Source organism: Mustela lutreola, chromosome 2, assembly GCF_030435805.1.
Source record: "Mustela lutreola isolate mMusLut2 chromosome 2, mMusLut2.pri, whole genome shotgun sequence".
NCBI classification, from domain to species: domain Eukaryota; kingdom Metazoa; phylum Chordata; class Mammalia; order Carnivora; family Mustelidae; genus Mustela; species Mustela lutreola.
Genome location: NC_081291.1, coordinates 149,671,049 through 149,696,823, shown reverse-complemented (window position 1 = coordinate 149,696,823; position 25,775 = coordinate 149,671,049). Strand labels below are relative to the sequence as shown.

General features: G+C 39.2%; 1 protein-coding gene across 1 annotated transcript in view; it reads right to left on the bottom strand.

The window, feature by feature from the left end:
• The window catches only part of LOC131825015 (ceruloplasmin-like), a 37,196-nt gene extending 13,461 nt beyond the window's left edge, over positions 1-23,735 (bottom strand). Inside the window, exons 1-14 of the mRNA XM_059163807.1 lie at positions 23,581-23,735; positions 22,443-22,693; positions 20,804-21,016; positions 20,131-20,301; positions 19,067-19,309; positions 16,582-16,747; positions 14,772-14,902; positions 14,283-14,420; positions 13,797-14,008; positions 12,040-12,190; positions 11,188-11,400; positions 8,576-8,783; positions 7,673-7,812; positions 5,653-5,781 (exon numbers count right to left, since the gene is read on the bottom strand). Coding sequence (XP_059019790.1) covers positions 5,653-5,781; positions 7,673-7,812; positions 8,576-8,783; positions 11,188-11,400; positions 12,040-12,190; positions 13,797-14,008; positions 14,283-14,420; positions 14,772-14,902; positions 16,582-16,747; positions 19,067-19,309; positions 20,131-20,301; positions 20,804-21,016; positions 22,443-22,693; positions 23,581-23,735 — 2,521 coding nt within the window. The remainder of the gene's footprint in view (positions 1-5,652; positions 5,782-7,672; positions 7,813-8,575; positions 8,784-11,187; positions 11,401-12,039; positions 12,191-13,796; positions 14,009-14,282; positions 14,421-14,771; positions 14,903-16,581; positions 16,748-19,066; positions 19,310-20,130; positions 20,302-20,803; positions 21,017-22,442; positions 22,694-23,580) is intronic.
• Positions 23,736-25,775: the final 2,040 nt, after the last annotated feature.

The following is a 25,775-nucleotide window of genomic DNA, read 5'->3' as shown; positions in this document are numbered from 1 at the left end:
AGAAGAAAGTGAGAGGGGAGCAGAAGGTATACTGGAGAGAATTATTGGGGAGAATTTCCCCAATATGGCAAAGGGAACGAGCATCAAAATTCAGGAGGTTCAGAGAATGCCCCTCAAAATCAATAAGAATAGGCCCACACCCCGTCACCTAATAGTAAAATTTACAAGTCTCAATGACAAAGAGAAAATCCTGAAAGCAGCCCGGGAAAAGAAGTCTGTAACATACAATGGTAAAAATATTAGATTGGCAGCTGACTTATCCACAGAGACCTGGCAGGCCAGAAAGAGCTGGCATGATATTTTCAGAGCACTAAACGAGAAAAACATGCAGCCAAGAATACTATATCCAGCTAGGCTATCATTGAAAATAGAAGGAGAGATTAAAAGCTTCCAGGACAAACAACAACTGAAAGAATTTGCAAATACCAAACCAGCTCTACAGGAAATATTGAAAGGGGTCCTCTAAGCAAAGAGAGAGCCTACAAGTGGTAGATCAGAAAGGAACAGAGACCATATACAGTAACAGTCACCTTACAGGCAATACAATGGCACTAAATTCATATCTCTCAATACTTACCCTGAATGTGAATGGGCTAAATGCCCCTGTCAAAAGACACAGGGTATCAGAATGGATAAAAAAACAAAACCCATCTATATGTTGCCTCCAAGAAACACATTTTAAGCCCGAAGACACCTCCAGATTTAAAGTGAGGGGGTGGAAAACAATTTACCATGCTAATGGACATCAGAAGAAAGCAGGAGTGGCAATCCTTATATCAGATCAATTAGATTTTAAGCCAAAGACTGTAATAAGAGATGAGGAAGGACACTATATCATACTCAAAGGGTCTGTCCAACAAGAAGATTTAACAATTTTAAATATCTATGCCCCCAACGTGGGAGCAGCCAACTATATAAACCAATTAATAACAAAATCAAAGAAACACATCAACAACAATACAATAATAGTAGGGGACTTTAACACTCCCCTCACTGAAATGGACAGGTCATCCAAGCAAAAGATCAGCAAGGAAATAAAGGCCTTAAATGACACACTGGACCAGATGGACATCACAGATATATTCAGAATATTTCATCCCAAAGCAACAGAATACACATTCTTCTCTAGTGCACATGGAACATTCTCCAGAATAGATCACATCCTCGGTCCTAAATCAGGACTCAACCGGTATCAAAAGATTGGGATCATTCCCTGCATATTTTCAGACCACAATGCTCTAAAGCTAGAACTCAACCACAAAAGGAAGTTTGGAAAGAACCCAAATACATGGAGACTAAACAGTATCCTTCTAAAGAATGAATGGGTCAACCGGGAAATTAAAGAAGAATTGAAAAAAATCATGGAAACAAATGATAATGAAAATACAACGGTTCAAAATCTGTGGGACACAACAAAGGCAGTCCTGAGAGGAAAATATATAGCGGTACAAGCCTTTCTCAAGAAACAAGAAAGGTCTCAGGTACACAACCTAACCCTACACCTAAAGGAGCTGGAGAAAGAACAAGAAAGAAACCCTAAGCCCAGCAGGAGAAGAGAAATCATAAAGATCAGAGCAGAAATCAATGAAATAGAAACCAAAAAAACAATAGAACAAATCAACGAAACTAGGAGCTGGTTCTTTGAAAGAATTAATAAAATTGATAAACCCCTGGCCCGACTTATCAAAAAGAAAAGAGAAAGGACCCAAATAAATAAAATCATGAATGAAAGAGGAGAGATCACAACTAACACCAAGGAAATACAAACTATTATAAGAACATACTATGAGCAACTCTACGGCAATAAATTTGACAATCTGGAAGAAATGGATGCATTCCTAGAAACATATAAACTACCACAACTGAACCATGAAGAAATAGAAAGCCTGAACAGACCCATAACCAGTAAGGAGATTGAAACAGTCATTAAAAATCTCCAAACAAACAAAAGCCCAGGGCCAGACGGCTTCCCGGGGGAATTCTACCAAACATTTAAAGAAGAACTAATTCCTATTCTCCTGAAACTGTTCCAAAAAATAGAAATGGAAGGAAAACTTCCAAACTCATTTTATGAGGCCAGCATCACCTTGATCCCAAAACCAGACAAGGATCCCACCAAAAAAGAGAGCTATAGACCGATATCCTTGATGAACACAGATGCGAAAATACTCAACAAAATACTAGCCAATCGGATTCAACAGTACATTAAAAAGATTATTCACCACGACCAAGTGGGATTTATTCCAGGGCTGCAAGGTTGGTTCAACATCCGCAAATCAGTCAATGTGATACAACACATCAATAAAAGTAAGAACAAGAACCATATGATACTCTCAATAGATGCTGAAAAAGCATTTGACAAAGTACAACATCCCTTCCTGATCAAAACTCTTCAAAGTGTAGGGATAGAGGGCACATACCTCAATATCATCAAAGCCATCTATGAAAAACCCACCGCAAATATCATTCTCAATGGAGAAAAACTGAAAGCTTTTCCGCTAAGGTCAGGAACACGGCAGGGATGTCCATTATCACCACTGCTATTCAACATCGTACTAGAGGTCTTAGCCTCAGCAATCAGACAACAAAAGGAAATTAAAGGCATCCAAATCGGCAAAGAAGAAGTCAAATTATCACTCTTCGCAGATGATATGATACTATATGTGGAAAACCCAAAAGACTCCACTCCAAAACTGCTAGAACTTATACAGGAATTCAGTAAAGTGTCAGGATATAAAATCAATGCACAGAAATCAGTTGCATTTCTCTACACCAAGAGCAAGACAGAAGAAAGAGATATTAAGGAGTCAATCCCATTTACAATTGCATCCAAAACCATAAGATACCTAGGAATAAACCTAACCAAAGAGACACAGAATCTATACTCAGAAAACTATAAAGTACTCATGAAAGAAATTGAGGAAGACACAAAGAAATGGAAAAATGTTCCATGCTCCTGGATTGGAAGAATAAATATTGTGAAAATGTCTATGCTACCTAAAGCAATCTACACATTTAATGCAATTCCTATCAAAGTACCATCCATCTTTTTCAAAGAAATGGAACAAATAATTCTAAAATTTATATGGAACCAGAAAAGACCTCGAATAGCCAAAGGGATATTGAAAAAGAAAGCCAACGTTGGTGGCATCACAATTCCGGACTTCAAGCTCTATTACAAAGCTGTCATCATCAAGACAGCATGGTACTGGCACAAAAACAGACACATAGATCAATGGAACAGAATAGAGAGCCCAGAAATAGACCCTCAAATCTATGGTCAACTAATCTTCGACAAAGCAGGAAAGAATGTCCAATGGAAAAAAGACAGCCTTTTCAATAAATGGTGCTGGGAAAATTGGACAGCCACATGCAGAAAAATGAAATTGGACCATTTCCTTACACCACACACAAAAATAGACTCAAAATGGATGAAGGACCTCAATGTACGAAAGGAATCCATCAAAATCCTTGAGGAGAACACGGGCAGCAACCTCTTCGACCTCTGCCGCAGCAACATCTTCCTAGGAACAACGCAAAAGGCAAGGGAAGCAAGGGAAAAAATGAACTACTGGGATTTCATCAAGATCAAAAGCTTTTGCACAGCAAAGGAAACAGTTAACAAAATCAAAAGACAACTGACAGAATGGGAGAAGATATTTGCAAACGACATATCAGATAAAGGACTAGTGTCCAGAATCTATAAAGAACTTAGCAAACTCAACACCCAAAGAACAAATAATCCAATCAAGAAATGGGCAGAAGACATGAACAGACATTTCTGCAAAGAAGACATCCAGATGGCGAACAGACACATGAAAAAGTGCTCCATATCACTCGGCATCAGGGAAATACAAATCAAAACCACAATGAGATATCACCTCACACCAGTCAGAATGGCTAAAATCAACAAGTCAGGAAATGACAGATGCTGGCGAGGATGCGGAGAAAGGGGAACCCTCCTACACTGTTGGTGGGAATGCAAGCTGGTGCAGCCACTCTGGAAAACAGCATGGAGGTTCCTCAAAATGTTGAAAATAGAACTGCCCTATGACCCAGCAATTGCACTATTGGGTATTTACCCTAAAGATACAAATGTAGTGATCCAAAGGGACACATGCACCCGAATGTTTATAGCAGCAATGTCCACAATAGCCAAACTATGGAAAGAACCTAGATGTCCATCAACAGATGAATGGATCAAGAAGATGTGGTATATATACACAATGGAATACTATGCAGCCATCAAAAGAAATGAAATCTTGCCATTTGCAACAACGTGGATGGAACTAGAGCGTATCATGCTTAGCGAAATAAGTCAAGCAGAGAAAGACAACTATCATATGATCTCCCTGATATGAGGAAGTGGTGATGCAACATGGAGGCTTAAGTGGGTAGAAGAATAAATGAAACAAGATGGGATTGGGAGGGAGACAAACCATAAGTGACTCTTAATCTCACAAAACAAACTGAGGGTTGCCGGGGGGAGGGGGTTGGGGAGAAGGGGGTGGGATTATGGACATTGGGGAGGGTATGTGATTTGGTGAGTGCTGTGAAGTGTGTAAACCTGGTGATTCACAGACCTGGGGATAAAAATATATGTATATAAAAAATATATGTTTATAAAAAATAAAAAATTTTAAAAAAAAAAAAAAAAAAAAAAAAAAAGAATGAAGGAATCATTGCTCCACAGGCTGTCCATCAGCTTCTGAGGTAGCCTTAGTAGAAGAGAGCCACCTCACCCAGGCTTACATCCAATGACAGATGCAGGGGCAGAAAGGCCCAGCTTTCTCACCCCAACTCAGGGCAACCGAGGACCATCCTCTCTTCAGAACTTCTAGGGATGGCTGTGATTTCTGCTGAGGCAGCATCTCTACATAAGCTCTTCCTGTGCCCGATTCTGTGTCTTTGTCTTTCTCTCCATAGCCTTTGATCCCAAGAGCATTATCTGCCCACACATTTTCATTTCAGGGTCTGCTCCCTGGGCATATATTAAAAAGCATTTGTTTTGGGGGCACCTGGGTGGTTCAGTCAGTTAAGCATCTGCCTTCAGTTCAGGTCATGATCCCAGTGTCCTGGGATAAAGCCCCACATGGGGTTCCCTGCTTGGTGGGGAGACTGCTTCTCCCTCAGCCTCTGCCTGCTGCTTCCCCTGCTTGTGCTCTCTCTCTCTCTCAAATAAATAAATAAAATTAAAAATCACTTATTTTTGTCTGAGGTATATAGAATGCATGCTGTATAATGGTGTTACCACAGAAATGTTAATACATGAGGTTCATGACTTCCTCTTAGTGTCTCTCTCTTCCTACCCCTTTTGTCACACACTGCGTTGTATATTCAACTCCTACTTTAGCATTTGAATTGGAGAGTTGGAGTATAGTCTATTATACTGGCAGCTGAATGGTGGAGAGATGGGAGGAAAGGTGGTTCTAGAAGAAATTGTATACCCGGGGGAGTTTTTCCTCATGGTACCCATCCCGGAAGCAAACTCAAGACTTGCAAAAGGAACTCACTCCCAAACTCCTTCTTTAGACCCTTCCTACTCGTCCACTGGTCTCTCTCATCTTGAATTATGCCCATACTTAAGAAAAGACATTAGCACATAGTCCTGCACAAAAGCTGTGAAGCTTTTTTCTCTTCTGAAGCAGTTACCTGGCTGTGTTAGAACAACAGTGGAATTGTTTGTTTTCACTCCATGAGCGTGGATCGAATATGGTCTTGAGGCTTTATTTTTAAAGACAATTCGGATTTTTTGACCAGGAGTGAGAAATATTAAAGGACCTAGGGAATATAAAAAGGAAAATGTGTGGAAATTGTTATTTATTATAGATTATGAATCCTCTGTCCTCTTAAGTATTTATACTGCGACTTATTTTTATCTTTTTTCCTGAACATGCAGCCAAATAAAACACACTTTTAACAAGTGGATCATTGATGATTTATGAAACATAGTTTTTGTCTGGAAAATTTAAGTCTTCAGAACATTTATTTTGAGTAGCATCAGTTAATGCCTATGAAAACACACAATTTAGAAATGAAATCTTTTATTTTCTTTCTTAACCAACCTTATCACTTAAACCTTTTATCCTTTTCCCTTTTCACCTTAGTGGAGAGTTAGCAGGAGCTGGAAGGCCTTTTTACTGACCAAAGATGATTCTTTTTCCCTCAAGCCTGAAGACCCCTTCATTGTACTCTCTCTCCCTTCCTCCCAGGCCAAGAAGTGGAGGTAAAAACTTTATTTTAAATCTTCTATTTAGAAGCAGTTATATCAGTGTCTATAAAAATTCTGAAACAGAGACAGTTTTGAGATAAATTAAGCATGGGGATTTCTTCAAACTTGCACTATAATTACTGAAATCAGAGCCCTGAAGGTGCCTGCTGGACATGAGATGCTAGCTTGGGACATCCACTCTTTGTCCCCATGGCCATCCCACCTTCCCAAACAGGAGAGAACTGTTTTCCCTTTTCTGTAAGATTTTTCTCTTTTTTTATAAATAAGAATGGAATCTAGAAGGTCATATTGTATTATTTACCTTGATTCATTCAACCAGGATCCCAGCAAAAACTAACATCCTACTGTTACTAAAGACAGGAGCCACCCAACAGCAAGTGGGAACTGGACAGCACAGACCTCCTTCTGGGGGTCGCAAACAGACAAGCTTGGGAGGCTAATGAGGAGTCAAGAAGAGTATGAGTTTCTCCAACAACATGTAAACCCATCTTCTCAGGTCCCACAACAGAAAATAGTTTCAATAGAGGTCCCTGGGTGGCTCAGCCGCTTAAGTATCTGACTCTTGGTTTTGGCTCAGGTCATGATCTCAGGTTGTGAGATCAAGCCCCATGTTGGGCTCCTCGCTCAATGCAGAGTCTGCTTAAGACTCTCTCCCTCTCCCTCCCCTCTTTGGTCCTCCCCCACCCCCCTCTGTGTGTGTGAGTGCACTCTCCCTCAAATACATAAATAAATAAAACCTTAAAAAGAAAAAGAAGAAAATAGTCTCCAATAAAAGAGTTATCAGGACCCAAATAAAATTTAAGCATAAATGCCATGTGACTTCTGGAAATACTATGCAACATACAGAAATGTCATTTGACATATGATAATATCATGTGACCTCTGCAGACCCTGCCAGATTTAGGGAAATGCTACATATAGGTGCTTGGGGTGGCTTGTAGTTTTCCTAGCTTACTTGACAAGGGTAGAAGAAATAGCTGTAATTTTGCTCACTGTTAGACAAATGAAACTAAATATTAACACTTGAAATGTTTAAATTAAACACTTAAATTTAAACAAAAAGTTCCCCCTCCTCACTACCATATGCCTTCTGGGCTTCATTTTAGTATCAAGGAAATGATCTCTAAATGCTACTTCTAAGGTCTCTCTAGAGTTCTTGAATTCTGCGGGAAAGGAGTCAGGTAATCTGAACCTGACCAGAGTAACTTTCTATCGTCTCTTCAGTTTCCATGAAACAACACTTGAATCAGTTTCCTTTTCCCAGTAAAAGTGCCTACTGGCAAACAAATTAGAATTAACGTCATAGGCACTTTTACTGTCAAGGTGGAGGTGGACAATAACCTCAATGTGTGTCGAGAACTGTTATCTCAGAGATTGTTATCTCTGGTGGCCGAGGACAAGAAGAAAAACTTGAAGATGAGTCTGATCGTATATTAATACCTAGTATGTCCAGATGTTTTTCATCTTCATTTCTCTTTGTTTGATTCTTGAATGTGATATCATCATATTGACGGTATAGGACTTTCTTGTATTTGGACCCAAGAAACTTTCCAATTCTATCCAAATATATGTCCGTTTCACTTTAAGGAAATAAAAACAAAACCAAAAAACCCACAAAGTTAGTTAATTCAATCATTAAATTCGACAAATTCTCATATGGAAGAACTCCTTATTGAAACAACACAATTGATTAATGTCTAGAGGCTTCTTTACCTCGAAAAGTAATTCTTCTTAAAAACAAAAAATTCTCAGTACTGGCAAGATTGCTGGATATTCATTCTGTACTTTAAAACGTGTTTTCCAGAGGAAATTTTAGTTTTGATACATAGATATATAGCAAAAGTTAAAATCAGAGACAGAAATCGAGTTTTACAAAAAGAAAAGCAAGGGTCTCCAATTTGAGGTTCCCGAAAGAAGACAGATTGACAGAGACAAAGGAAGACAAAAGGGAAATCTGACTGATGCCCAATGTTAAATGTAGCTCGAGTGATGTTTAGGACACCTCAGAGTGGTCAGGCGGGATGGTAACACACTTCCGGAAGAGGAGTGAAAAGAAAGACAGCGAGAAACAAAGCCCAGAAGTAAGTGAGGCAGATATTCAGAAAGAATTGAAGTCATTTATAATCAAAGGTAAAATACATAGATAAACATTATATTTAGAACACATCCTAACCACACAGGTGCCTCACACGTATCACGCACACACACCTGTCCTGCACAAGCACAGCACACACACATACCGTAGAAAACTCATACACAGCACACATGAGTGAGACTGAAAAGAAAGGGGGGAGGACCCCACAGCGAACCCTCCTGGGCTAGAGACGGAAGCTACTGCCGTACTTCTTTCTTTGTAAATGCTGCAGTTGTTTCTCCCACTTCCTGCTAGGAGAATAATCCCACACAACTTCCTCCGCAGCGATATAAATGGTTTTCTCTTCCTCATACTGTGTTTCATCAGGGTTTGCCTCCGCACACTGCCTCACGTGGTACTGATGCTTCATGCCTCCTTGATAGTGCTCTGCTGTCATACAAACCACATCAAAAGTTCCTGGAGATGAGTCAGAAAAGAATGCATAAAGCTTTATGTTCGATTCCTTTTCTCTGTGAAGTCGTCTAGAAGATACAAACCCCCAAATGGAATACAGTAAAATTTATTATTTTTTTCATTACTTTGGCGGGTACTTATTCTTTATGCCAGGCTTATTTCTAGGAACTTGGGAAACACCGGTGAACAAAATGGTTAAAAAAAATCCATGCCCTTAGGGTTCATATTGCCGGGTGGGTGTTGCTGTAAACAGAGCAGGTAACATTTATGGATGTTGGAAGTGCTATGGATTGAAGTGAAAGGCAGACTGGTCTCAGGAGGACTGAGAATCCTGGGTGGGGTGTGGCAGGGCAGGGAACAATGACCAATATCTTTTTTTTAAAGATTTTATTTATTTATTGGACAGAGGAGAGGGATCACAAGTAGACAGAGAGGCAGGCAGAGAGAGAGGAGGAAGGAGGCTCCCCGCTGAGCAGAGAGCCCGATGTGGGGCTCGATCCCAGCACCCTGGGATCATGACCTGAGCCGAAGGCAGCGGCTTAATCCACTGAGCCACCCAGGTGCCAGGGAAGGCCTTGATGGGAGGGTGACACCTGGACAAAGATGAGAGGTGAGAGATGGATCCGGGACAAGAGTAGTCCAGGCAGAGGAAACATGCAGCAAAATCCCCAAGCTGAGGGTCTGTCTGGTGTATCTACAGACCATTCCAGAGTCCCGTGTGTCTGGAGTGGAGTGAACAAGGATGAGAGGAGACACGCTTGGTGCAAGTTGGAGGACTGGGTCCCAAGGGTTCTTGGGGACAACCGAAAGTCTGTGGCTCTGAAATGGGGAGCCATTGTGAGATTTTGAGCTGATGTGGAATAAGGACACTGGCAGCTGTGCTGAGAACAGATGGCAGTGGCAAGTGCGGAGGGAAGGAGACCTGTTAGGACCCTACAGAGTGATCCATGAGATAACGTGTGGCTTGGGTCGGAGTGGCGGAAGTGGAAGGCAATCAGACTCACACTTCCAAATCCCCAGGCAAGCACCCAACAACAACAACAACAACAAAAACTCCAGCCTGGTTCAGGCCATGAATTCCACTGGAATTCAGGTTTTCTTTCTCTGATTTTGCTAATTTTATGGTCATCACATGCCAACGCTGCTTCTGAAAGCTACCTTTCTCATCCCCTAACACTCTCTTCTGTCTCATCTGTACCAAATTCTGTTGTTGCTGTTACTTTTTGCAAAGGGTAGGATTCAGGAAGATGAACAAGAATCAAAACCTTCAGACTCAAGCATTTGGGAAGAAGTACTTGTTTAGAATGAGGTGATGCCCATGGAGAACAGCTCTTGACCCATAGCAGTGTCTCCACGGGTTTACTGTGGCTGATTTCATTAAGGAAAGAGAGGAAGAAGGAAGCATTTTTTCTCTTAAGTCCAGGAAAACATCTCCCGGGAAAAGGAGAGGAAGAAGTGGGGCAGGCAGAGGCAGGAAATCCCTTGCCGCAGATTGAGTGCACAGGGCAGAGAGAATGAGTGTTGGAAAAGGTTTCTTTTTTTCCTCCCAGTGCTCTTAATCACAGGTTCTGTTTGTTTGAAAAGTAAAATAAAAAATTTTTAAATGCAGAAAATGTAATCGAATGAATCTGCACTATCACCGAGAGTTCAGATACCAATCCAAGGCATTTACGGAGTGGCTAGCTTAATGTGTAGCCAGCATTTGATTGGTCTCAGTAGTTTTTGACCAAGATGAATGGATTTTTATTTTATTTATTTATTTTATTTTGGTGCAGGTGGATCTGCAGGATAATGAAGGCACTAATATTGAACATCTAACATATACCAGGCGCTTTACTATGCCACATCTGTCTCACCTGGTCCTTATCTATTCCTTTTTGTGGATTGTAAATTACTTCAATCCCTATTTTACAAATGAGGGTCTCAGGTTCGGAGCAGAGGGGAGGCTCCTCTGACGCCCCTAACAGTATTCTGATTTTAAAAATTTACCAGCAGCAATTGACCTCACTGAAGTGAAAACATTTCCCTAGAGAGCCAGGCCCTCAAGGAGTGGAGTAGAGAGAAGGCAAAAGCAGATGGCAGGTCTGGGAAACAAACGGATGCAAGAGTAAGATGTAGAGAAGATCACAGAGTGAAAATGGGTTAAAATGCTTCAAAGCATCTTCACTGCTTTGGAGGAGCGTGGATTGATTTAGAGTCTGGAGCCTAGGAAGAGAAAACCGAGAGGGATGGAGGTGATTTTTGTGATCTGGGAAATGATATATTACTGTTCCTCTGAATTACATGGAGCAGGCACTGTTTATGTAGGTTCCTTTTTTTCTATACAAACAATATTCAGTGCATGTGAAGATACTGTTTTTCATAATCTGGATACATTTCAGCATGAAAGAGAAGACCTTCCACTTACCTACAGAATCGGGTGTCATAAAAAGTGTCTGGGAGGTGTGGGGAAACAGAGCTATGGTGTCGTCCCTTGATCCTAAGGAAGTGAAGGTATTTCCTGAAAAATATATCCCATGTAAGTCTTCTACTGATCCCACACTGAGAACATGCCATGAAACGTTGTCTCCTAAACACATATCCAGTCCAGGCAGATTTCCATACATGTATCCATTTATGGCTACAAGACATTGGTGACAAAGAAAAGAATATTTAATTCATTGATAATTACCATCCCTTCAAACTTACCAAAGGACTAATCAGAAGGCAGCCCAATCATGTAAGAATTTCAAGATTATCTGAGTTAATCCCTTCCTTTTAGATTTGAGAAACTAATGCCAAAGAGGTAATTACTTATCCAGTGTCATTAAGCTGATATTTGGAACAGATAAGATCAGAGTCCAGGTTTTTAGATTCTAGACCAGTCCTTTCTCCCTACACTTACAGTCTTCAAAAACCCACCCACGCACCCACCAACCAACCAACCAATCAACTAACTAACTCAATAAACACTCCACCCACCAAAGCCACTAATTTGGCAGTAAAAAAAATACATGATAATTCTATCTCACATTTAATAAAAGCTAAAACAACATAGTACACCAACAAGGCATTGTTAAATATTTAATAAATTGAATTTAACATAATCATCCTAGTAGATAATATTTTTGTTATGAAAGTTATCTTTAAAAGAAACATGAAATATATTAGCCAACCCTTGGGGAAAAATGTATGTCTCTCTTAATCTGTAATTCTTTAGACTTAATGAAATTAAACAAGTGCTTAATGCCTTTATACTGTAAATTGCATGTTTCCTTACAGTACATCTGATTGGACATTTGGAACTCTGGATCATCTTTATCCACATTTTCAGGCTTTGTGGTAAATGTTTCAATATTTTCATCTAAGAGATAACTTTTATTTTCATCAAATATTGTGGCAAGCAGATAAAACTCTTTGTCTTTTCCTTTCTGTGGATAAGAATAGAAAAAGAAATAGACATGAAATACATATATACATACATAGACATATATATGTATATACACACACACACAATCTAGTCAAATAGTTGCTCTGCATACAGGATTTCCTATGCAAAGTGTTTTGTATACTTCTGGAAAATCCAGGCATGGATAAAGGCATGAATCCCAGTGAATAGATTTATCACAGAACCAAGAAGTTAGGAAAATTATCTACAGCTGTCTTCATATAAAGCTCTTACTTTAGGGACCCCCACAGCTGAACTTCATAAAACCAAACTGTATGATCATAGCTATTTGTACTGACTTTTCATAAGATGCTTTGTAGAAAGTGAGTTAAATAAAACTTTTTCAATTCTAGAAAGTCGCATTTTTAACATTTATGAAGAAATTAAATATGTACACGTATTTGTATTTTTGAATAAATAGAAAGATTACACGTACTAGGAGAATTATGAGATTATAATGTTTTCATCGTACAGATGCTTATTAGTACAACATCTCATTTAAAAAAATATACATTCAATTACACATATATTTATTTGGGAAGATTTATTGGGTTTTATTACCTTATAAATTATAAATGCCAAAAAGAAATCAGATATTAGTTTACTTGTGAGTAAAGAACAAGGGAAATTGATTCCTCAAACATTAATTGAGCACCAACTACGCGCCAGAGAAGAGCTGTGGTTGTTACAAAAAATTAATAAAACTTCCTGTATGGTTTCAAGGAACTTATGGTCTTGTGGGACAGAAAGGCCAATAAATATAATTGCATGGGTACGTGCTCCAATAGAAACATACACAAGGAACTATGATAACTAGAAGAAACCACTATAGTTAGTAAATATTTTCCAAAAGGCAGGAAGGGACTTTGTCGGAGTTTTAAAAATGTCTCCCTTTTAGCAGGCAAAGCAGTGAGGAAAGGCCATTCTTGATAGAGAGAAGAGGACAAAATCAATTAGTCTTTCTTACTCAGGGACTAACAAGCTAATTCTGCAGTAGAATACGAATTGCATGCACAGGGCGGCAGGGAAGGAGGCATGAATGTGGAGGGATAGACAAGGGTCTGGTGTGCTGAGCCCACAAACTACAGAGTGTGGAGAGTGCTAGAGCTGGATTTGAAAGGAAGAGATGTGGAGCTCTGTCGAAACAGGGTGAACGTGAAAACAGGAGTCAGGAGGTTAAAGGAATTCAGAAAGAGGGGATGGTACCTCTAAGAAGGCAGTGGTATTGGGAATCTGGTGATTAATGTTGGAAGTGAGAAAGGAGTTGCTGATCAAAGTCCTAGGCGGGGTGGTGTCATCAACCAAGAGACAGAGTGGAGGAGAGAGGGCCAAGTAGTGGTTGTCTAGAGGGAGAAGAGGAGTTAAAGTAGTCAAGTGGAATTAGAGGTGCCTAGAACATGCTAGGGTAGGTGCTCATTGGGCAAAAGAAGAAGATACAGGTCTGGAGTTCAGAAAAGGATAGGATTGAGAGAATCAGCACACAGAAGAAACTGAAACTGCAGATTGCCACATTGCTTTTCCTCTGCAGTTCTGTTCTGTGTCAGGGAACCTCTCACCAAGGCATATCTGGACATAGGTCCATGACTCACCTGTTTGCCATCTTCTCCAAGACTTCCACTTCTGCACACGAGGAGAGGCCCTACGAGGCCACTGTTGATGTCGTTTGGCAAATTTACCGAGGAATAGTATAACCAGGTCAGGCAGTTGGGGTCCGCGGAGGTAGGACCCACATCTCTTGGAACTTCCCACGTATAGACAAATGTCATGCCAGGATTTACATGTGAGGAAGGTGGAGGAGTACCTAGTAAGAAATAAATATTTGTAAAATAGGACCGAGGACCAGGAGTCTCCGTTCTAGGCTGTGAAATCTCTGAGAGCAAGGACTGTATCTTGCTCGCCTTGTAGCACTTTGGGTGACAGCTGGAAGGGGCTGAAGGAATTCCCGCCATAATGAGGATACGGAGCTGTTATGACTCGAAAAGTGGGCTGCACCATGATTTGAGGAGGAATTTTATTCTCTAGCTGACATCGTATTGCGGTGTGGCTTGCATGGGCCTCCCTCGAGCCTTACTTACCTCCTCCAGGTGTTCTGTGGGCCCCCTCATTGCTCGTGTTGTAACGTAGTCCATGAGGCTGAATGCTGAGGGGCAGGGAAGCCTTGTTATAAAAAGTGACCTTGATGATCTGTCCCACTTCTGCCTTAATAACAGGGCCTAGAAAGCAACAGAATTAGGAATTGTCCTCTGTTTTCACAAACATGATTGTCAGGTGTTTTACTTGAGTAAGTTTTTTCTAGGAACAAAGTAAAGAGAAAATGCCATGAACAGGAATGCATCCGACAGCAAGAGCTCTAGATGATTCGCGGTCTTAGAAAGTCACTTTGGGTTATGTGAATATATTAATCTTATTGGATGTACGGGGACAAAAAAATGTATCGTTTTCATAAGGTTATCAGATGACATCTAGAATCTCTAAAACGGCGTGAGATGTGAACACTATTTTGATTGCAGAGAATATATGTCAATGGTGTTTATAACCCTGCAGAGCTATGAAGAGAATTTTACCAAGGATTCCGAGGTGCTCTTCTCTTGCCTTCGGTGTTTGGAAGGAAGCATCTGTGTATTCACGGTAAACTAGCTTTTTGTAAGATCCTCCAATTCTGGTTGCACTTTGTTCAAAATGTAGCTGGGATTCACTGTGCAGAGAAAGTAGATACACAAAGAACTTTTAAATCAACAGTGATCTTGTGAAAAGAAATTTACATACATCTAGAATTTACATACATCTGTTTTAAGTTACTTGTAATTTATAAAAGCAATGCATGTTCATTGTAGAAAATTTGAAAAATAAGGGGAAAACTGACCCCCCAAATTAAAATCTTCATAGTCCTGCTATCTGCATATAACCACTGTCAACATTTTTCATGGATTTCTTCTTAGTCTTTTATCTATGTATATGTATATGAGTATCTATGTCTGTCTACTTGGTGGTTTATCCAAACACTTTTTTTCTGGAACAAAAAAAAAATTTTTTTTTTCCAGCCGGGTAGTTAACAAACAACAAACATCATTTCTAAAACAACTATGTGCTGAGATGTTAGAATAGTAAGATAAGAGATGTCATTCTTCTTTTTAAGTCTCATTATAATAAAATTAAATAGGTTCCCCTGAAAAAAGGTGTTCCCTAGCAGTGAAGTAGTGACTTGTCATGCTAACACATCATAGAATTTCATAGCCAGGACAATCAAGCAAACTGAAAAAAAATCTATTAATTCATACTTATTTTAGACAATATAAAATAAGAGTTGGACCTAACTCTGAATCTAAGTTTTGCTCTAAGTCCAGATATCCTTTATATAAAGTTTCCACATCACAGATTGAATAATTTATTGATGAGCTGCTGTAAGAAGAGAAAATATTCACTTGGTATGACATTCTTAGTTTTCACAAATTTTCTGTGAGAAAATTAGAGAAAAATAATTACCAGGGGAAACACTGCTTGATGATTTTAGAACTTGATATTTTCTGACATGTAACTTTTATTCAGTAGATCAGAAGGATTAAAATTCCTGTAATCTTTGAGTTGGTAAATATAATTATATCAGTTGGACTATCAGAAAAACTTTTTGTGTAATTTTTTTTGATAAAGATTTTATTTATTTATTTGAGAGAGAGAACAAGAATGAAAAAGAGAGAGCATGAGAGGGGAGAGGTCAGAGGGAGAAGCAGGCTTCCTGATGCGCAGGGTGCCTGATGTGAGACTCAATTCCAGGACTCCGGGATCAGGACCTGAGCTGAAGGCACACAGGCACCCCTTTTTGTGTACTTTTAAACCCTGGTGCCATGGGTAATCTCATAGTTTTTGGTCATTAAAATAGGAACTGGTAATAGATTCTGAGGTGTTGTTGGAATAAAAATATTTATAAAACATGACTTAAGAATGTCATAGGAAATAAAAGAGTAATAAAAAATGTCTTGGACAGTTATTTAATTTTGCCTTAAGATCTTAGTGGGAAGGTATAAATTAGACATGAAGAATGTTTCTGAATTTTTGTAAAATTCTGTTATTGATAACATAGCCACTGTGTCTCATCATTGTATATAATAAACCTATTTTGAAATTTAGAGCTAGGAAAAAATATGAGCAGTATGTTTTATTTTGCACTGGCTGCCAAGCCATTTAGAGAAAAATTTTGTGTGGTAGTGATCCTTTGATTCAATATTTTCTAATTATTGATATAATTATTTTTCTACTTTTGTTTTATCAGTATCTTTTTATGATAAGATGCCTAAATCCTTTTTAAGAATAGCTCATTATGAAAAAGTTCGATTATCTTTATTTAACCAAGAATACTTCTAATCACCAAATTATTACCTTCCAGATGCTGTTAAATTTTTTTTAGTGAAGGAATCTACACCAGAGGGCGCATAGTTCCAAACAATTTTTTCAGCAGCAATGTAGTAATGTATAACATGTGTCGCAGGAACGTCTGTTGAAGGTTTTTGGCAATTCCTTACATTGAAAAAAGCCTGCATACTAACTGAAAAACAGTAAACCCAAGCAGAGAACATTACTACAACATTTTTCTTACTCCATATGTATTTTATGTTTTAGCCAACAGTATTGCAACTTCTCCTTTTCAGAGAAATTTGAGGCATTTTACTTATGGAATTTGTGTAAAAACCTAAAATGTATGAGACAAATACAAAAAGCAGGATGCAAAGATGAATGTTAGAGGAACATATATTACCAGGGAACAATCACCACCGTTGGACTGGTCCCTAGATGAAGATGGCGTCTTTACCGAGAAGAATTTGAGAGTTTATTTGGCCAAAAACATCTTTCCTCAGGTGAATGAAATTACTACTGTGAGTCACTAATGAATTAGCTGAGTTATTATATTAACTAGAAGGCAGGCAGGAAGAAAATCAAGGCAGGTGCCTTTCCATGAGGACACTAATCCTGTGCTTTGATTTCGGAGTACTGTTGGTGGGAGTGTGAATTTGGACAGACATTTTGGAAGGCAAACTGACAGCATTTGTTAAAACATAAAAAGATGCAAATAAAAAGATGTTAACTATAACATTGTTAATAAGCAAAAAAAACGTGGAAGCAATTTAAATGCCCATCAGCAGGCAAATGGATAAATAACTTAGGATATATTCCCAATGTGGAAAACTATACAACAGTGGAAAAGAGTAAGTTAGATGTATGAGGAATGTCAGGGAAAAGATTCCAAAACATGGATGAGTGAAAAAAGCAACAGCAGAAAATTACATGCAGTGTGATCTACTTATGTAAAACGAAACACAAAATACAGCAATGTGTTTTTGGTTTCTACATTTTCATATATATTGTGTGAGAATGCATAGTATTCACACCCAGTGTTTACTCTCTGGAGAGGAATGAAGAGGGCGGTGATGGGAGGGTTGGACCAATGGCACGTTCTTAAATCCACTCTCTAAAGACAAGAAACACAATATTTTATTGATTTTGCTAATTTTTGTGGTCTAAACCCTCCCACTCTGACCAGTTTGAGGTTACCAAGAATTTAGCAGCTGGCTGACCTAATTCTCCACCCTCTTGAGCTGGTATGAGCTGGCTCCCATATGTCACAGTAGATTTTCGCTTTTTCTGCCTACTGCCTCCACCCAATTCTTTGCACAACCTCAGTCCTTCCTCTTTCCATCCTTCCTTTCTTTCCAGCCAAAGTCTATTCATCTATTCTTGTAATGACTAAAAAAACAAATACAATTTTTAATACATTTTAAATTAAAAGAATTTAAATACGAATTTTAAAAAGAGTGGAAGTAAATTTTGAAAACCACACCCCACTCTAGGACACAGGACACTGGAGAAAGCTATGGAGTCAATCAAATCAGCCGAGGAACCTCAGAAGCTTCTCAGTTGTGTCTAGGGCTGACCCTATTCTTTCCACAGAGCTGAGGGCCAGATCAGGCTTGAAGGCACCATCTGCAAAGTCAGCAAATAGGGAGAGTGGGACTGAGTGTACACTGTCACCTGAAAATGATACTCCTTTCTAAGTGAGAAACTTTTTACCATTAAATTCAGTCCTCGAGTTGCGGTAGCTGCGAGTGGTTCTCCTTTTTCCCTAGCCCTTGAGGGCCCCAGCACATAGGAAATCCTGATAAATACTTATGTGTCGTTATTTCAGTGACTAGGGGAAGCATGATTCTAACCAAAGTATGGGACGTGGAAGACAGGTTTGATCACAGAAGTACACCTCAGTTTTGTACAAAATAAGAAAATTTACATTCTTCAGTTCTAATAATCATGTTTTTTGATTGAAAGGTAAGAGAAAACATTTGCGTGGTAGGTAGAGCTTGGTCATATTTAAGTATAGAAAAGATTAATGACTTCATAGCTGGCCATTGTATGATTCATTGGAGGCTGTGATTAAAGAGAGAAATAAATAGAAATACAGAGGTCTCCTGAGTTCTGGGTCAGTAACTTACAGTCCCACAATATTCCTGGCAATTCTTCTTATAAGGTTTTGGACAAGTGTTTTAACCTCTTAAAACTTGTTTCCTCAACTAAAAAACAAACAGTGATAGTCTTTACTGTGCCATTCAGGCTTTTTATAAGGTTCGCTGGCTAATAAATATAAAAATTTTTTGTACAAACAAAACACCCCTATATTCCTACAAATGTTCATTATTGTGGGATTAATTGTCAGAGACCTGGGTTCCAGTTCTGATCTTGTCACTACCTTCCCAAAAGGCAATCCCATCACCTCCCTAGAAATCAGTTTCTCCATTTGGAAGAGAAGGCATCTGTGAGGGGTTGCAACCTTGAAAATTCTCTGACCCTCTATTATGTAAAGGTCACAAATCCCTACCGTGTATCTGACATCCCAGCTGCCACTCTCCAGGGCCCTTGGCCACCATGAAGGCATCTTCCAGTGAGGCAGGGAAGACCGTAATGGTGTCCTTTCTGTGATTACGAGATATCAGAGTCTGTCCATGCAGGTAGATGGGGTGTATGTCCGATGCACCACCCATGCCCACAAAATACCACTTGACCTTGTCCTCAGCACACATGGTGAGATTGGGCAGATTTCCATACATGTATCCATTTATTGCTGAAAACAAATGTATGTTTTATTTTCTTTATTTATCTTTTAAGTAAACCCTACCCCCAACATAGGGGTTGAACCCATGACCCCGACAGCAAGAGTTGCAGGCCATGCTGACTGAGCCAAGAAAACAAACATGTACTGATCTCTCACACATGGTAGATGAGGACCATATGCTATACATTCTGTGCATTTCCTCACTACACAAACCTCACAGTGTCCGCTTTATTCTCAAGCAGATTCTAACATGGGATTTGATTGGTGTTTCAGAAAAGGCCATAAATATTGTATATAATTAAAAGTGTCAGGAGCACAAAGAATTACAGGTAAGAGGAGGAAAAGTGAGCTGAAGAGCAGGGGGTCAGTGACGAGGGGAAAAGAATAAAAAGAAGCTAAGCCCTGGAAAGAAGAAAACAAGAATGTGTGACTGAGAGAATGATCGTATCTCTCCTGAAAAATTTTATGTAGAAACACATTCTTTTTTTTTTTTTTGAAACAGGTTTTCATAAAATACCTGGTCAGTTATGTTTTTATTCTTCCATAATATTTTATTACCTTAAAGTGATATCTTTCCTGTTTTACCATCTACTTTGGATCAAGATCAGACTTTAGAAAACAAATGCATTTCCCTAACTTTTCATGTTTTGAAACTTTGCCAACCAGCAAGATTTACTGCAGGCCTTGCACATCAACCAGCGTACTTTGAGTGAAAAAGTGTAAAATGTAAACTCAAGCATACGGACTTGAACAGAAGGAAATTAGTAACTAGAATCACTGAAGTTAGAATTATAGCATATGGGGAATAAGCAAGCTTTCTTTCATCTTACAGGGCATCAGATTGCTGTTCTTGAAGTCAGAATCGCTAGCGTTAACTTTGCCGGGTTCAGTATATGTATTAATATTGTCATCTATATACCAGCTTTTGTTTTCATCAGTTATGGAAAACATCAAAACATAAGACCTGTCGATGTCTTTTTCGGTGTCTCCATCCAGGGTGCCTGAAACATAAAGAACAACAAAACTTGCTCTTTGCAATAATTATTTTTTGCCATAAAATAAACTGGGAATTCTAACTGATTCATCCTAATCTCGCACACCTACAGACAAAACTCTAAGGAACAAAGCATGCAAGGAACAAGCAGACAGTCTCTCATTTTCCTACTTTCTTCGACCCTGCAGATTCAACACTTCTCTGTAGGACAAAGGGGTCAGTCATTTTGTGAAAAGGTGGCTCAAGTGAAGTTTGCTGGGTTTGACTACCATCTAGTGACCAATCTGCATCACCGGACTTGAACCGAGACATTGGACTCACCACCGCCATCTAGTGCTCGGAATCTGAGAGGGCAATTTACTTACTTGATCCAAGAATCAAGGTCAAGGAAGGAAAGGAAAAAATGAAAAATCAAATTTTTCATTTGATAGAAAAATTCCACTAAAGAGCAGGGGAGAGCCCGCTTTTTCTGGTTCTGTTGCTACAGTGAGATTTTAAAAATATGTTACCTCTTTTGCAAGTCAGAATTGGTCCAACAAGACCCGAAGGCACGTCTCTTGGAGTGTCTACGTGGGAGTGGTAAATCCTTGTCACACAGTTACTGTCATTGGGGCCAGGCCCCTGCTTTTCTTCTACATACCACTTGTAAGTGTATTGTGCCCCTGGTTGCAGACGGTCATCTTCCTTTTGCTGGCTCGTAGTATTATCAGGATAGAGAGCACCTAGAAAACATAATCCACACTGTGGGCACAGTAACCATTGGGCAACACTATTTTGAATGTGATTCGTGTTTTCTCTAGTAAGCCATAAATGTACGTTAATTTCTAGTTTTGGAATCAAGTGTGCATTTCTCCCCTCCTCTTTCCTGCCTCCTGTCTCTTCTTCCTTAGCTGGCTTTCACTTGAATACCCAGCTTGTCTAGTTTCTAGACTAAACTGGAATGAGATAGTATTACTGCAGATTATTATCACCATTATGGATGGATTCCAAAAGTATTTACTGTGTATCTACTATATGCCTAGACCTCAGATACAGAAATCTAGGCTCCTGAGAGGCCTTCCACATTTTCTTCAGACTTGGAGCATCAAGAGGGCATCCATAAGGCACAAGAGGCATCCATGTGTCCTCCAAGTAGATCACTGGAGCCCCAAGAGTGGCCCTCCCTTAGCTTACATTACCCTAAGCTATTACCCCAGTCCTGAATCTGGGGCCTTTCTCTTCTTTCTTTCTTCTTTTCCTAGAATTTTTGCCTCAGATCTTTACCTCTTGAGGCCAGAGTCCTCATAACTATGAATAAATGTCTTACATTCAATAGAAGATTTTGAAGCATGGCCAACATCTCATATTTACCCACCTTGCAAACTTCCGGCAACATCTCCCCACCCCCTGTGCTCCATGGTGAACATAAAATCTTATTTGTTGGGTTTTTTCTTCCCTTCCTTTTTCTAACACCACTAGGCAGTTGTGAGTATAGATGTGCAGGAGACAAGATACTGTCTGGGAAATAATAAATTTTTAAAAAAGATTTTATTTACTTATTCGACAGAGAGAGACACACCAAGAGAGGGAACACAAGCAGGGGGAGTGGGAGAGGGAGAGGCAGGCTTCCTGCTGAGCAGGGAGCTCAATGCAGGGCTCCATCCCAGGACCCTGGGATCATGACCTGAGCCGAAGGCAGATGTTCAACAAGCAAGCCACTTGGGCAGTTGTTATGGGCATCACTATTCCCAATAATGATTTTTCTTGTCAGTGTTTTTTTTTTTAAGAGGCTAATCCTCATCCATTAGGAAATGAAAGGAGGTGGGGGTAGAATAGTACTTCTGCCAACCTAACATTTGCTCATGAGTATCTCCTACCTAAATAAATAAGTACAAATGAATGTGACCCATGTTTTCTCTATTATGTCATAAATGTACATTAGTTTGTATTATTATTATTACTGTGAGTGAAAAGTGTGTTTTCTTTCCTAAGAATTGCACAAGGGGGGGGGGCACTAAAGATGAGAAATTGAAAAAAGACTGGATATAAACAGTCTACATCCACCCCAAACTACTCCCAGTTGATAATTACCCTGCTTTCCCTGAGGTCTTGGGCTCATACTTCCCATAAGCAACAGCTTGGAAATGTAAGGAAAAAGGATTCACTTACCTTCATTTTCTTTAGAGTAGGTGAGTCCATGAGGATGGAAACTATACATTCTTGAAGCAAAATTTTTTACGTGAACATAAACCATGTCTCCAGTTTCTGCCTTAATTATGGGCCCTAAAAATCCCAGCCAGGATGGTTTTCCGATGATTGTTTGGAATGTGTCATCAGTATACTGAAAATACAAAGCCTTCTTATAAACAGATCCTATCCTGTCTTGCCTCCGTTGCAGATTTTTATGGGACTCAAACTCTCTGTAAAACAAAAAACCAAAAAAACAAAACAACAACAAAAACAACAAAAAACAAAGAAACAAAAAGAACTTTAATAAAGTTTGAGAGGAAAGAAAAAAAAAATGTTAAGTCAATTGAAACTAGAAGTAAGAAGCCTTACCGCCTGATTTAGAACGACAAAACTCAGACACTGGAGAAAATGTGAAGGGAATCAAAAAAGGAGGTATAGGCAAGGAGAGCATTGGAGTCTGTGACGAAGGGATTAAATACAAGTGTAGCAAGTAATATATGTGGCATTTCAGTTTACAAGACTTACTAAACTCTTCACACTGAGCCACAAAAAAAGGCTTCTAACCCTACGTGAAGGTCTCTATACATCTCAAGCATTACATCGATCCCGATGACTTGGAATTATTTATCCATTTAAATGGATTTGTGCATTTGCTGATAGACTTAGGGGCCTTTTGGCCAACAAATATGGCAAATCCAAACCCCCATGTATAACCACTAGCTCTCTCCCTCCTAATTACTTGAAAAGAGAAATCAAGAACACAGCTACAATTTTAGAATCTCTGCCATACCTTCCATATAGGAAGGAGAAGTGTTGTTTTCTGTCTCGAGTGCCACACAAACTAAACTGATGATAAACTCTGAATTAGAGATGATCCTTGAAATACTGTGCCATGTTGGCAAGAGTGGCAACAATTATAAGCAGGAATAAATTCTGATTCTATCAATATCGGTCTTCCATGCCATGCTTACAAGAAAACAAAGGAAGCAGTTTTAATACCAAACGTGCCCTTAAAGGGTCAATGGTTAGAAATTCTTCATTAGCATTTTATCGGTGAATAACAATTACCGACTTTTGTTTCTGATAGTAACTTTTTCATTGCAAAGGTATTACTTACTGATCTTCTGAAAAAGGCTTCCCATTGAGCATATTTTTACCAGTAGGAGCATAGTTCCAAGTGGTTTCTTTAATGCCTATGTTGTAGTGCCTATCTTTTGCCCAACCTGGAGAACTAACAAAACCCAGAAAGATTAATGGTAAAAGGGCCTTCATTTTCAAATTCTAAGCCTGGAGACTCTAAGTGAGTGATGCCTGTCTTTCTTTTATAAGCCAGGCTTTCTTCCTTTATTTGTGTCAGTTTACATAAGTCAGAATTGCATAAGAGCCCAACATGTGTTTCATCTACACACACGTCACTTCCATTCCAAATGCATCTAGTTTTCATTAGTCAGGCTGAGGGAAATGTTGCACAACCCACAGAGAATGTTATGCTTGGCCAGCATTAGAGCTTGTTTGAATTATTGGGTAGATGGGCTACCAGATCACCCACCATCCTCTGACAATTATTAGCTATCCCTAGGTTATAGGAATCTCTCCAGTTTATTCTCCAGCCTCCACATTCTCCCAGATTCTTCATTGTATGTTAATTTTAGTTATTTCTTGCTCTAGATGTTAATTTAAATTCCTTGCCATTTAATACTGTAAATTATTCTCAAATTTCTTGAAATTTAAGACTATCCGTAATCTAGCCCTCAATTTGATATTCCAAGTTCATCTCCATAATTCATATACAGGACCCCTTACCCTGGGAAGCTGACTTATTAGGGACAGAGCTTATCCAAATTGTCCCCATTTTTCAAACCCCCTGGAACTTTACCTCCTCAGTGAAGACCTCCCTGATTAAATCAGCCTATAGACCCCTCTCTCTTTCTGAATTCAGCAGGCTGTGTCCAGACATGGCAATTAAATGCAGTTTGGTACTGGTGTTTAAAATTTTCATGTATTTTCTCTACCTGTCCTTAGATTATAAATCCTAGAGACCACTTGCTTTTATTTTGTGTATCTTCTAGAAATGTCAAGGAATAAATGTAAAATTTCTTGAAACAAATAGTTATAGTTCAAATAACTATACAGAACAAATAGTTATAAGTTATAGTAAGGAAACGAACAGGAGTCTTTGTCATGGATTTGTATTTAATTACATTTTTGGATATCTATTACCATTAGATCTTGTTTGAGACTTTACAACTGGAAAACCACAATGACCTTCAACAGTTACAGTGGCATTCTGATTTAGGTTTGGAAACACACACTTAGAAATATTAAAGTAGGGTGATTGTATAACATGTATAACTCATAGGTGAGTTTTAAGAACAAGTTGAGTAAACAGTCCACTGCTTTGACAGGTTTTAATGTCACCAGCAGATGTTGGAAGGAATTCAGAAAAGCTAGGCCTGAAGGGGACCTCGGTGTGTGGATAAACTGTCCACAGGAAAATCAAGACAAGGAAGGGTTTCACAAGGGGTACCACTGGGGAAACTGTGGAAAGGGTCAGGGAGCAGACCACATCAGACCTGATGGCTCTGAGGAGACCCATGTGTTGGAATAGTTGGAAGCTTGAGTCTCACAAATTTAGCTCTGTATATGTAAGAACCTTATGACCTTCCCTGTCACTTACTGTAGCCTAGACCAGGAGCTGCAAAAGACACCACTCATCAGGCAGGGGGTGGGATTCCTTAAATGGGCTTTCCAATATACCTTTATCCTGAAATTCTGTGACTTCCTTCCTCATTCTCCCAGAAACATTAATTTTATTCTGGAATGTGGATAATTGAAGGCCCATTCAGCTGCCTTTTTTTTTTTCCTTTTACTTAATAAGCACCCCAAGAAGTGTAAAGTCTAGTGTATTTAAAACAAACAGAGGTACCCTCATTTCCCAACTCCACCATATACTAGCTATGTGATTTGGGGTAAGTTGTGTTATCATTCTGAACCCAAGTCCCCTTAACCGTAACACAAAGGTAATAACAATTAAAGCTTGTGGCTGCTGGGAGGACTTACCTTCTAGCCTACCAAAGAGAGTTAAGCATCCTCCCCCAAAGACAATGAAAATTGTGTTGGTAAACATTCATTGTTTGTTTTTCTTCTCAAGAAATGACTAGGGAAAATGGCTTTGTGTGGGGGATGGGAGGAAAATAGGTAAGATTGGAAAGAAGAACTTTTTTTTTAGGTCATATTATATTTCATGGCTTGGAAAGTTGACAATTTCTGTCCTTCCCTTCCTGCATAGACCTCAATAGATCCGTCTTTTGG